The sequence below is a fragment of the Varroa jacobsoni genome, unplaced genomic scaffold, assembly GCF_002532875.2.
Source record: "Varroa jacobsoni isolate VJ856 unplaced genomic scaffold, vjacob_1.0 contig02489, whole genome shotgun sequence".
Taxonomy (NCBI): domain Eukaryota; kingdom Metazoa; phylum Arthropoda; class Arachnida; order Mesostigmata; family Varroidae; genus Varroa; species Varroa jacobsoni.
Window position 1 is genome coordinate 37,436 of NW_019214825.1, and position 14,646 is coordinate 52,081.

Sequence of the window (14,646 nt, forward strand, 5' to 3'; positions counted from 1 at the left end):
CATCGCCAATAGACCTTTAGTTAACTCTAGCTTGATCCACCAGCTGCCCGTATACCATCCAGTAATAGTAGTGGCATCCAGTAATAGCCTAATTGTTTTCTAAGAGCAGTTTCTGGCCATAGGAGATCATCCAGACGTAACCTTTCCGTACGTCATCCTCTGGATCTTCCTTAGCTGTAAGCATTGATGGTGCACCGTTTGCGAAAGGGATTAACCTGCGAAGTACACATTGATATAGGAGGGTGTTAGCGTTCCTTTCTCGTTGTGTAGTGCTATTAGAATTATTGCAGCAGTAGTTTTGTTTGTAGAGCGTCCGTATAGCCGTTCCCACCGAACAGATTGCTCGCAACGGCCGTGTCTCACCAGCCGCGGCACCGATAGCACAGCTTTGATTGTTAAAGTGTCAGCTTTCCTTGAGTTTCTCGCCTCACCTAACGCGGTCGCCTACAATCGTTTTCGATTTGGTCCTAGTAGTAGTCGGCTTGTCCTATGCGGCTACACTTTCAGGAGCTGCGCTGCCTACTGTTGCCACAGTCCGACGTTTGACCGGCAGTGAACGTGGCTACCAGTTCGTGCTCATCTGTGCCACAGGTCAGCGCCAATTCATAGTAAAACTGATAGGGACATTTCACTAGGATCGCGCGAATCGCTGACTCGCCCTACTGCTGGACGAGGCGGCGCTTTACCTCGCCAGTGGCTGTTACAAGACAACGCAGTAAAGCGCTGCCGGCAGAATGTCCGTCTCGTGACACGGAGATGAGGCGCGGGTGCCTGCCAAGCAGCGAAAATACCATGAAACGAATACACGTTGTGACTAGTGTATCAGCGCACATTTGCATTGCAGATATTTTGCCCAAGGATCTGTGAACTGCGAGTTAGTACAAGAAATCGGCAAAAACACTACTGCCAGCTCCGTGAATTGTTGACATCGGTCACGTTAATCAAACCCTGATCAACAAGATGTACGTAAATCTAGCGTAGATAGAGAAATGTGCAAGTAACGGAGAGCCTCAGGGTGGAACTATTAGGTATTGCACGATAGGAAATAAGTTGTTCTGCCGAAAAATGCTGAGGAAGCTCATTCGAGAAATGGGTCAAGTCTTGAAATTGGCGCGCTTCTGTGCTACGCTATAATTTTTGAGACATATACTAAATTCATATAGTAACATGCTGCTGCCCACAATGCCAACGGAGCTTTTAGTTAACCATCTGTAAAAAGTTATTAAACGATAGAACAGTAGGGAGTGGCGGTGAAGTTGTTTGTTTCCGCTTTGCCATGTTTGTTTTTTATGTCACTAACTGTAAGGCGTTCGAATTACAGAGTAACTAGTTAGTATAAAATTACCTCGTAGTCTTTCGAGGTCACTTCAAGATCTGCCGAAGTAACTCTTCAGTGTATCTCTCACTATCCATGATCCTTAGCGCGTTTGTCTTTGTTGCAATTCAATGCATCGGAAAGTCGCAGAAGTTACACGCAATGCTAAATTGCTAGAATTAAGATCGTTAAAGTTTAAGGGTTGATGAGTCTTTGAAAGCACGGCAATCTAAAGCATCCACACATTCTCATGCTAAACAGACGTACGTGCGTTTAGCGTACCTGTTTAGAGGGAACTGAATGTTAAGGTTAGATTTGGACAGCGTACTATAAACCGGACAAGTTAAACTTTCAGTTCTCGGTCCTTTCAGCTATCTTGCTAATGAACAGAAAACTTCAAGTAGAATCTTTACTTCGCAATAATAGGAGAAATGTCATTGGAAAAATTTTCTATAGTAGCCTTAAATTATTCCTATGATTAGTTTGACGCCTGGTTGTTGGAGGTTTTCAAATATGCAAAGTCTTCTGGGCTATTTGAAATCTAGTCTCTACAAAATGAAGGGTGTCAACTTTTTTATGTCGTTCGTTTGTTCTATTCTGTTTATGGTACCCACAAAAAATTGCTCGATTCTGACCTTAAGGAATTACCCGACTTTGCTATGCCAAATTCAGAGATTAATCAAATGGCTATAAACGCTTTCTTGGGATTAGTGTCAATCAGCTTATCTATCGTTGACGGCATGTAAGGGTCCACTCAAGTTCGCGCCTGAACAACACCACGTATCGGCCTAGTTTCTGTCAACGAAATTTTCTACTGAGGAAAAGCTAGTGATTTAGATTTATACGTCTGCTCCTACTTCTCACCTTAGACATATTCCGAATCGGCTAGTGTTCCTACTAGATAGGTCGTTCCTAAATGTAGGCCATCACTTGAATGGGATCATTTTGATTTATACAAGCAATGTAACACACTGTGTAACGCAAGCACCACCAAAAATACCGAACTCCATATTTAAATTGTAATCGTCATAACCCGGTTCAGTGGGCCGACCCGTGCGGAGTAAAGATGTTTGTTAATGGGCAACCCAAACATCAAAAAGCCAACGCGTATTGCAGCGATTATAAGTATTTACATATATTTGTTTCAGGTTTATCTGAATTCTCTGTTTATCTAAAGCACACGAAAATCGACATTTTATTTAGTTGTACCCTTTCCTAGATAAGCGTTTGTTCCTTTTGATGGTCACATTCTAAGAGCTCTATGTCCTAACCTACATTATAGCAGGCCTTTAACACATCGCTCGCATCCACCGTCGATTTCGTCGCAGCCTTCAGACATCTCTGGAGATACCCGGTCCTCGGGTCTGACAGGAACCCGTTCCGATAGAACCAGGAGCGGAGGCAGAAACGTCGATGAAAACAGACGCTTATATCAACGACACTCAGATACTACGCGGGAGCCCTCGCGAGACGACTCATACAATCGCGATCTAATGTCAAGGTCGCGACGGTACAAGGATGCGAAGTCAAACGAGATGAAAGATCGTGGAAGCGAACGAAACCAATATGAGAATTGGGAGCAGTCGTTTGAGCGTCATTCGGGGAAAGATTCGTATGAAGCAACCGACTGCAAACATGACAATGAACAATATGAAAACACCAACAGAAATTGTGCGCGTAACGAAAATGGTAATCGAGGAGCTCATCACGAAGCAAAAAGCGCAGAAAAACGCGGTAAGACATATAAAAAGCACAATTACCTAGATACCAAATTGTGTGAGGATTACAGCCTAAGACGAGTAACCTCGAAAGGTTGCCGCTTAAAGGATGACGGCGATAAATCTAAGCAGCAGTTCGAAATGGAACCTCTACAAAAAGCTGGTGTGTTAACAGAGGAACTGCGGCAAACCTACAGCCAAAAGTCCAAGGACAAGGATCGTAGCCAGGATGGTAATCGTGTCAATAATGAAGGCTCGCAGAAAAAGTTAAAGAAGTCTAAAGATGATGTAGAAGGAGGCGTTTCAGTAGAATTGCAAGGATCAAGTAAGTAAGTTGCAATGTCCTACAGAGCTTTGCGGGACGATATACAATGACTTCTTTTTTAATCAACTATGCATTGGTGTATATCGTTCGTAAGCTTGTGCGACAGTAGTAGCTTGCTCGTTCACGGTTCAATTTTTTGGAAAACTCTTGCACAGCTAAGGCCATATGGGTCTTAAGATACGGTTCTAATGCTTGCTTGTATTTCTTAGAATCCAAGAAGGACGAAAAATCGGAAGGGTCGAAAAAAAAAAATCAGTTAATGTATGACACGAAATACAGCAGTGGCCATTCGCGTGCTTCGGGCTCCTACCCAGTTAGGCCAACAGCTTCGCGGGACACATCCTACAATAAGTCGGACCCTCAGAAGAATGAAGATCAACCTAACCAAAACTCCTTAAACAGGTATTTCGCAAAAAAAAATACGTTTTATTCATATAGGCGTAGCCATAGGCGGGCCCTTTGTATGTGTAGATAATTTTGCATAGGAACAACCTATCCTTGATTAAAGAGGGGTGAAAGCCTCCAGAAAGTTTTAAAACAAACCCCATGACAGTTGGAGGGTCGTCATAACATTCAGAAGGAAAGGGCTAGGAAAACTGAACAGCCGATTTATTTAATGAAAACTATGTTACTGTTGTCACCCCAAACACACACACACACACACACACACACACACACAGATACATATATACCGCCTCCTCAAAGCATGGACAAAAAAAGCAGTGCTTATTCGCTCGTTGGGATCGTTACGTTAAGGCAACGTAACTTTACCGTTACTTTAACGTTGGCCAGATGTAGGCGACTTTTTCTCAGTTGATAAATGCTATTAAAGTTGCAAGTACCCAAGAAAGCCTCGTCTTCCTGTGCGTTTTGGTATAACCATATAGCTATTACTGCAATAGCCAATTTCTAACTATCGACAAGTACAACGAAATACTGGGCCTTGGCGCTCGCACTTACTCTAACTATCAAGTTCCGCAAATTATTTCAGTTGCATCCATCTCCGATTGGGTCTTGTATAGCCACGTTCCTTTCAGAACCTATTAAAATAGCTGAGAACCGAAAAGATGAACGATATATTTTACCTTCTTTATGGATACTTGAAATATTTAGTTTGATTTTTGTTTTGGCTTGCAGTAAAAACGTCGAATCGCTTCTTAAATGATTGCAATCAATCAATGTTTTTGAATTAAACTATAGACGAACAAGGGGGTAGAACCGAAAAAACTCAGAGCTATAATATCCAGGCCCAAATTGATATCATATAAGTTTATGGGTAGGCCTATTTAACGCCGCTACAATAGTGCGTCTGTGATGTGTCCTGTGGACGTTATGTAACCTCCCGCTGGACATAATTTCAGACATAATCTGTTCCGCTATTGAATCATTTCTTTGCTTGTAGTACAAAGAAGAAATCAATTTTTTGCCGTGCGTAACACACTAACCTAGCAGTACTAATTAATTCGATCAGTATCTACTACGACTATAGTACATAGGTTACACGTTCGCTACACCGCTCAGCAGGGGCTCACACGGATTGGATGAGCGGTGCCTTGGGGCATACCGACTTCATAGGACCGCGTCCGGATAGCTGTCATTTACTTTCACACAAAATCATAACTCACCGATCCATTCTATCCTAGGCGCTCACTGAGAACGAAACGCCGAAACACTTCGAATAAAAAAAATTATTAACTATTGCAATTATTATTAAGTAAACAATATAAGTAAATATTTAATATCGACAATCTTGAACGATATTGATTTCCTTCGATGGATTAATTTAAATCAATGCAAACATTTAAAACCAAGATCTTCCACGCACTAGCAATAAACGGTGCCAGGTCGGGCAGGACATATTATCTAACAGCGGCCGCAGGACCAGCTTCAATTGGCTGAATAAATCGGGCTGATTTTCCTATACGCTGTGTGATTATCTACCGTCGTAGGGATTCCATTCGTTGATTATTATAGTTGTCTTTTTTCAGTTGATATCGGCCTGCAAAAAAATTATGGACGTAAAGCGGCTGGTTCTCTGCGGATGGCGCCAACCATTGGGTTCAGTATATTTGCTATAAATTAGTTGTAGGTTACATGGACATCATAGCGTAATGACAAATGCTCGGTTCAATCGATTCTAACGGTCGAGCATTCATAGGGCTTCCCAGGTAATATGTATTTCTGGGCATGATTCAGACTATTTTGAACGCTCTACTAAGTTCACTTTGAATAGGTCAAATATTGCTAGCATATCAACAGGCTCAAAATGCTCGCGTTCCCATTGATGTATTTTTAGTTCGTTCTCGTTCTAGCAATTACCTATGGTAAAATTACAAACATGGCTGGAACATGTTGCAAAATTCAGTGAAACATAAATATCAGTTTTTAGAGCACTCAATGAAACGTGGTTCATGTGACACAAATAACCCCGACGGATTTAGTGGTTTAGAACAATCTCATTTGTTGTTACAACATACGAAACGTTGTCAAAAAATCTACGAAACGAAACTAAGTCGAAATAGTCGGTCTTAACTTTTAAAGTATCCTCCGTAAGTTATCTGAAGCACAGTTTTACTTGTAATAACAGAAAGTTTTCAATTAAAGGTTACCTTCTTCATGTTAGTCTCAGCTTGCATACGACAAGAGCACATCCTTTGATCGATCTTACCGGTTTTATTTACGTATTGAAGGTCTGTTACTGTCAGGCGTGCCGGCACAATATTAAACGCCAGAGAGTCGAAACTCGCAGCGGACTTTGTGATGGAAGAACCTAGCCTATTACGAGCAGCCGCTTACGTTGCCGCAATCATCTCTGCTGTAAGATCATCGATATTCTATTTGTATCGTTTCTTCAGTAATTGGGTCAATAACTTTAAAATTATTGTCATATAAATAGATATCTCTGTTTAACAATCGTCAGATTCATATACCTTGGGCTGGTGGTAGTCGTTCGCCGATAAGACGGCCGCAATACTTCCCTAAATCGAAACGAGCTCTATTTTTTTTTTCTCTAAATATTAGATTTATGCCAATGCTTTCCAGCTAATTAACGAACAAGAACGTTTCACGGGACAGTAACAGATTGTTTCCTAATTGAGCTTCTTTTTGCGCAGTGTTTTGACAAGCAGCGTCTCAACTGAACAACGACCTTTGATTTTTTTTTAAGTTTATTAAATAGTCTGAAAGATTTTCATCGAGCAGGTTCAATATAGGGTGCGATCGCAATTACCGTTATCCTGTAATGAAGCAATTATTTGAGGATCTCCACCTTTTCTTAACTATCGCCCCATATGGTCAATTGCATTTAAACAATAAGGGTATCCACGGTCACCACTTTGTACCACACGCAATACGCTGATTTATATTTTTGGCAGTCAAATGTTGACCGTACTCCAATACATTTTGTTTAAAAATGATGCAGAAAGGTAGGCATTAAGATGGATGAACGGGGCGCGTATAGCGGCATGGAAAGATAATAAATCGACTCGCCTTGATTGGCATATGTCAAGCAGAGATGACATAAGGATCACTGGTGGCCGTCCGGGTCGCGGCAGGCCTCTGAATTCGAAGACTTTTATTGGCTGAATCCTGTGTTTGGTAGTCGCCGAGGGCTCATACAGGCGTGATATCTCATAGATAGTCTGGACCGACGCCTCTCTATCCACAAAAAGAAATTCTCGTTCTGGGTTTTCTTCCGATTTAAAATACAACTCGCTAACTTCAGCTCGGAATCACACAAACAAATAGGCACTAGTCGATGATCTGTGTCGAACAGTCTCTGCGTCACTCATACATAAAGTTTCGCCTTGAAACAAAAAAACGGATCTGTATGTTTATCCAACACAGAATAAGAATTTAGCAAAGGAGTATATTTTGTCAAATGGTTAACCTTTTACCAACCATATGGGGCATCCTGCCAATCTGCCGCATGTTGGATTGTATCTTGTCAGAACCCCTCGAGAACTACGCGAAAATGGTCAGAGAGATATCCTTTAGAACGAAATCGTTTGACTCTGAACGTTGAATGCCAGAGCGCGTTCTAGAGATAGGACAGTATTTGACGATTTTCTGATTTCAGATCTGACATATTTTCATATGTAGCAATTGATATATAGCAGCGTTTTTTTTTTAAATCTATTTTACTATTAGTATACTTTTTTGCTATAGAGCAGTGTATTGAAATGGTTCTTTTTTGGAGGGTATTTTCAAAACGAGACTATAAAAATCGATTGCATTTTCAGCTCGACGCACTTTGTGGGATACTCGGCGGAGCTTTCATTCTGTATAATAGAAAAGACTACAGTAAGTAAAGATATTCTTTGAAAAAGTTTAGTATTATTTGAACTTTGCCCTACTGAGGGCGCTGCTCGGCACCCTTTAGCCATGCGCTTTGATGAGCTCGTTATTTCCTAATACATTTCCGCGCAAAGATTGTTTCACGTTCCAAAATGTTTCTAGCGATGGTCGTGTGATAGAATACGAGATGTAAAATTCAGTAAATCTCTATAGAAACGACAAAAAAGCAACTGGGTTATGTGAGACTGAAAAAAGGCAACGACAAAGCCCATATCTGTTTACCGGATTTATAGCTGTAAAGCAAGTAGGCTGGTTCCTATTGAGTGCAGAGACAAATTGTCAGCCTAATTTGGAATTCTGGGGTACTGCTGTGAAATTTGTCCTTGTTCTGAACCGCGATTGTTGCATATTTCCTTCGACAAGCCTATTCGTTTGTCCTGTTTCGTGACAGCAGGACAGAGACATAAGTTAAAGCATTACATGACATGTATAAATATACACTGGTAACATGTCGTGATTTGATTCCAAGAACGAATTTCCTAGGCTTATATCTCTTAGATGATCGTTAATGTAGATAGATACAAAAGTCACTTGGTAAATTTGTGCTGTTCTTAGCATTTGTGTAGAGATAAACAATTAGAGTTTTACTAGTACAAGGCCGCAAATTCTATTATCACTGTATTTTCTAGAGGAACCACAGATTATAATAACGCTATGACCCCAATGCCTGAATTTGTTTAGGCCGCAAATCTATCTCGATATCTAATAAATGTCAGCCAATTAATCCGATGGTATAAATCGGGTGTGGAAACCGTGAAGTTATTAAATTTGTTTCGAACACTAACAAAAGATCGCGTACGACTTCTTCTCTTTTTATATCGTTTTCAAGTTGCCACCGATGCCGGTAATACTGAAAGGAATTATAAGGATTATACAATGTATACATATCTGACCATTCATAGTCTCTCCTTCGTTTCCAGTGGAGTTTTCCTCCTAGCTAATAAGGTTGGTAAATAAAGTAACTTATAAAGGTATTGTTAGCTATTTTTTAGGTACTTTGCAAAAATGTTCAATGAAATTGGATTATTTTTATACGTTTCATCGTGATTTAACATGTATATATATAGCATGAAAAAACGTTTAAAGTTACCGTTTACGTTCAAAGTTAAACGCAGACATTAATACAGTTCAAACCTAAAGCTCGCAACGCCTGTTGATGATAGACTGGATTTGCAGAAGCTTGTAATTTGTTTTTTTATTCCTAATATTGTTATCGTGTTCAGAAATCTCTGATATGGTTAATATGACAGCACCGACAAGATCTCGTTAAATCAACCACGTAGGCAACGTAAACAGAGCAGCGTGCATCAGTTTGTTACGTCGAAATCGGAACGTTTTCGTACTTACTTCGTTAATCCTAACAAATAGTTGCTTTTCCTAATCCCTTTCAGAAAGGACATATAAATTCGATGATTTTCTGGATATCTATCCAGATATCAATTTCAATCGTTTTTACCGCGGGAATCATTCTTTTTCTCACACAGGAGCTACGACAGGTAGGTCACACTGACAAGTTAGAAAGCGAACATTTAACATTGACCCACGTCAATACACATAACTTTGTCGTTAGGTTAACGGTTAGACGTCTCAGCCCTAACACTTCCGACCCGATACTGTTGCCTGTAGGCTGATCTAAATATATCGGAGGAATAGATAGTATATTTTTTTTCTACCCATAACGGATATAAGTAAGCGATCGATTTCTATTAGAAAGTCAAATGCGGATTTAAATATGGATTGTTAGCGTTGTGACTCCCACGACTTCTCCGCCCCACGTAAATTAATTAATTTCAGAAATCCATTATCAAGCTACAAGTACCACTGTGGCTGATCGTTGCGACACTGATCGAGGTAATGGTATTAACAGGACAGCAGATATAGATGATGCAAGCTGAGAGGTTAGATCTCAAACAGGTGCCGTCGGCCAAGTCAAGTTATTTCTCTGAAGATAAAGCCCCACACTTGTGACACACAACGTCGGTTTGAACAGAATCAGGCCAAACGTAATACGACAAATTAATGGGGCCTTTTGACAATTATCGCCGGACAATGAATATGTTTTGATTGTATGATCCTGTGTCCCGGATACTTTAAATTGAATGGAGAAGCTATTGACGAAGATAATCCGTTCGTAGGCCCACCTTCAAACTTCTACTTCTCGTTTTAAATTGCTCGTGTTCAATACCTACCTCGTGCAGAAATTACGCTTTCTTGCACTTTATGGTTTCGAGGTTTCTTTATGGTTCGGGGTTTATGTACAAGCTGTTAGTGATGACACGTTTGCCAAGTTACTACGAAATCGGCCTTTCTACCCTTAAAACCGCCCTCTTTAGAATACATGGATCATACAAGACGATGTTATGATTAACTGTCCTGAAGCCTCCTGAGCTGGTAGTGTCTAATACTTACATAGCAGAAAATACTTCAGTCTATCGCCACAGCTTTTCACTCCCATCCTTTTGTATTCCCTTCTGTATATCCCGCGGTTTATATTAGGATTTGCGGCAGCTGTAAAAAGTTAAAGCCATTTTTCCCGGTAGAACATAATCCCGGTTCTTCTAGCTGTAGTTGCCAAGCGGGACAACTGTAAAAAAGGTACCGTAGGACTTCTTCCGATCCCATGGTTCGAACGTAAGAAAAACTGTTACTAACGGACCCAGCTAAAATGTAAACACTGCGCCACTGTTGAAATCAATTAATAAACTAATTTGCACGAAACAAAGTACGAAAATTCCTGAAATTGCTGTTTGACCTGCTTGATAACTACAAACTACTAAATTTAAAACTTCGCTACGGGCTAATTGCCCTTTTGTGGGCCTAATTCCTGCATACATGATTAATTAAGTCCTCCAGGACCTAAACATACCTTTTTCCGTGTTTTTATCTCGTGTAAGTTATGCCATACATGTAATTGCCCTAGGAACGCTCGGAACATAGCTAAAAACCTCGACAAGGCCCAGTTCTTAGTTATCCTTCCTGTTTAATTATTACGCTTTAATTACGCACGAGCTGTATACGGCGAAGCTGAAAACTACTGCTTTGAGTTTCGACAAACGTAAAAGAATTTGATTTCGATTTAGCATTAGAAAAATTTAAAAGAAAAAAAACGATTTTTAAATAACCATTCACGTTTTTGTACTAGGGATCTGGGTGCTTCTTATTCTCACCGCTATCTCTTGTGCTGAACATAAATAGTGTTTTTTTTCCAGGTTCGGCAACTTTCTGTACAAACGCAGTTCAGAACATGGAGCCATTTCGTAAAACTATTTTGAGGAAGTGTTGCCTTAAACTTAATGCCGCTTACGCCTCGCTTATTTTCGGCGTTTGTTTAGATACCATAATATCGGGCAGCTTTTCGCATAGATTTTGCCCTGCGCCTGACAGGACCCTGGATATATTTATACTTTTTTTTTTCCGGATAATGTAAACCCGTTGTACATGGTTGCTTTTTTGCGTCGTAGGGTAACGTCGTCAATTGACATGAGATTTTGATGAATGACTGACTCTTACATTAAAATTGCGTCTGCAGAATGACGTTACAGAACTCTTTGAAGGTAAAAAGCTCTTGGTGATGTTGTACTTTTCATCATTGTTGCTGACGTTAATTATAGTCAGGGTAAGTTGATCATTTTACTAACGTATCGTACCGAACTGGTCGATCATTTGATTATACTGGAATGTTTATCATGAAAGATTATGTCACAGTGTTTAGCTGATAGAATGTGTTAGCGCTGCCTGAAGTATACGTTGTTTTTATTTACTGTGCCCGACAGAGTCCAAAAACAGCGATTTTTCGTTTATTCCTTCAAGGGAAAAACGCCACCTCGGAGATTCATGAAACACTATTTTTTTATTAAAGAGAAATTCAGTTTGTAAAGATAGTAGTGCTAGGTAGTGGACTTTAATTAAAGTTGAATTCTTTCAGGTTATAAACATTTCAATCGCATGGCGACGTTACAAGAAATTGATCTGGCTGCCCCGAAGAGGCCCATGTGTGTCGGTACGGTTATTTACCGCAAACATTAAATGTTTGCTTTAGCTTCACAAAATCTGTGTTATATGTATTTCTCCGTAAAACTCTCTAACGAAATAAACGTTTCCTGCAAAAAATACACACTGCTTGAAATGTACTTACATCGGATTTACGATTTGAAGTCTCTCGTAATATAAACTGATAAACATGAATTTGAAACATAATTTACTATGTTTGGTTTATCATCATTGCTTAAAAGCCATCGCGTTGCAACTTTCCGTGTTGATCACGCCCTGTTAACAGCTTCTACAAAAGTGCTTCTGTTCCAACAATGCCATTCAATCATTTTAATTAAAGGGCGCCAAATCTCACCCAATAACCCGGCTGGGGGTTACGGAAACTGGACAGCTCTCGTTGGAAGATCGTTACTCTGTAGTCTTGGATGAATTGCGAGCTTCGAATGTGGAAATTTCGCAACGCCAGCATAAAGATACTAGAAAAGATACTTCATATCGAAATCACGAAAAGGCTTCTCATCATTCGAAGAACGGCGGCGTCTTCGCCTCCGAGTTGAACTATGCCGACCATTTACGATCCGAAAAAAATGGGCCCACAGCCCAAACCACGTTGGGGTGGGTTTCCCAAATTTACCCTGCTTAGTTCGGTAGCATTTAAGCAATAATAGATAACATCTGACGGACGCTCTATGAGGACAATCACAATATAATGAAAGACAGCTGTTTGTTTACATATTGTATTATTGCCGATTTATATTATATAAGTTCCAACAAACAAATGTATATGCTGAGCAAGAGGTAGTCGAATCATTAATATGTTCGAATTGGCATATTTTTTTTTATTTTTTAACAATTTTTGGAAAAATTATTCCAGAAAGGTGATAGAGTCATTACAAAGCCGGCTTCGTTTCTTGTATTACCTCTGTGCCTTTAAGTTTTATATACAATGCATTACTTGATTCTATTCTAACACAGTAATCCTATGCTCAAGAAAAATCTTATGATTCTTTCAGTAATTCTATTGCACAAATATAGGTCCGCTCATATCGCTTTCAGTCAATATTGAACACTGCATTTGCTATGGACCTTATTTCTTTTGAAAACATCGTCAATAAGGCAGTCCCCACCTTATCGAAGCCGTATTCATTAAACGAAAAATAATAGAATTCACGTTTTGATCGCCTCCGATAAAATCAATGGTATTGCGCACTGCTTACTCATTAATTAAATTCAAGTAATTCAGCTTCAAAGGACATTGACAGCTTTGTCATATAGTTAGGTAAATTGGGATAAATTAGACGTTTTGCATCAAATGATTATAGGTCGATTCGGGTCGGGACGAGCAACGACGGAGCTGCAGTTAGTGCGCCTATGCAGGTCGTAGTCGAGGTCCACAATCCATCCAAGGACGGCAGCGTGAGGAGTGCAACGTCACAAAGCTCAGGAGGGACGATATCAACATTTACCAGCCAATCTATTCCAAGACAATTCAGTCTAGCTGAGTAAGAAAAAGATCGTTTACAATCAATGACCCATCTTCGGCTTTCGCTGATCGCATCTCCGGTATTTTGTTAACCACTTAGCTATGGTACTCTTCAATGGGTTGTAATATAACGGTTTCTCATGACAATGTAAACTATTTCTGACGTCATCTTACGTTTGTGGTGGAATACTTCTTGCAGTATTGATGTGGCGAAAACCATTACTACACGTGGCTGCATCAACAAGTCAACCGCAACCAACGGCCGACTGACAAATCGACCCTCGTACGAAAACAGTAGTACCAGAGAACATCCTTCTATGGAATACTTCTGCGAGTATTGTTCAAGGGATGAAAGATCTTACGACCTGGACAGGCCTCAGACGGATAAGCAGTCGGAAGACTATGCATCCCAATGGTCCTGTCCCCGGCTCGTCCAGGCACGTAGGTCGCGTCTGGAACCGTGGAACAATTCGAGTCATTTTATACAAGATGAACGAGAAAAATCAGCACTGAAATTGTGCAAGTCACCCCCAACAGGAGCTGTGCCCGCTGTGGGTAACCCTGAGCAGTGGGCACGCTTCCGAGGCCGAAACCTACATCATTATGGAGCTGATTCGACGGGCGAACTTCGGAAACTTGCTTTCACTGAACTCGAACCGAAACCTGATTATTAGCGGCTGTCGATGATGGGTGACGACCTACTAGTCATTTTTTAATACGTTCAATAAAATCGAATGCAAACGATTTTTTTATTGTAGAAAATTGCTTGATATCATACAAACAAATCATACGCTTGATTTTATTATGACACCATGGCATTTTATAACGCATAAACGTCACGTTGAGGCAAACGTTACAGCGTTGGTATAAGAGACGTTAACCACAGAAGGAACTGATTGTGTTAGAAATCCCTGATAATTACACGGTACTAGTGAAATGAATATTTTTTGGGATATTTCAACGGGTAAGAACCAACTAAATGTAAGAAATGTATCCTTTTACAAATAAATCCAAGGTGTTAGTTTGTTATAAAATCAAGGTGTAGAGATTTTACCGCGTTCTCTAATTTGTAGCAGTATACATCTATGGAGGCCGTATAATATTCGATCATCTATTCAATACGTATATATATACACGTTTTTTCATGCACGAGCTAAAGTAACTCGTTAGGACAACAAAAATATTTACGTGTACGAGCCTTGTCCATTTTTGATATTCGATAAACAGCCCCAAATATAGAACATTAATAACAAACATCTTTTTTTAAATCGAGCTTTACACTTCAAAGCTGCATTTCTTAACTGGATCATCGCCGGGACGTCGCTAGGGCGTTGCTGAAACATTTTAATTTTTTCACGGAGTTTATATATGTATGCATGCACGCACGTACATTTTCAGTCAGATTGTTTATTAGCCTTAAACTCTCTCTCCCTCTCTCTCTCCTCTCTCTCTCTCTCTC

The 14,646-nt window shown here is 40.1% G+C and overlaps 1 protein-coding gene across 2 annotated transcripts; it reads left to right on the plus strand.

Moving 5' to 3' along the window:
• The first annotated feature begins 741 nt into the window (after positions 1-741).
• Positions 742-14,236, plus strand: LOC111272520 (uncharacterized). Of its 2 annotated transcripts, none has more exons than XM_022854020.2 (12): positions 742-962; positions 2,601-3,358; positions 3,568-3,760; positions 6,049-6,175; positions 7,600-7,660; positions 8,544-8,659; positions 9,106-9,210; positions 11,244-11,330; positions 11,640-11,714; positions 12,045-12,319; positions 13,027-13,206; positions 13,387-14,236. In XM_022854020.2, coding segments are annotated over exons 1-12 (2,454 nt in total). In that variant the 5' UTR covers positions 742-960; the 3' UTR covers positions 13,862-14,236. The 2 variants fall into 2 exon arrangements, with proteins under 2 accessions (XP_022709755.1, XP_086829457.1); XM_086973331.1 differs by having other exon boundaries at positions 753-962; positions 2,598-3,358.
• Positions 14,237-14,646: the final 410 nt, after the last annotated feature.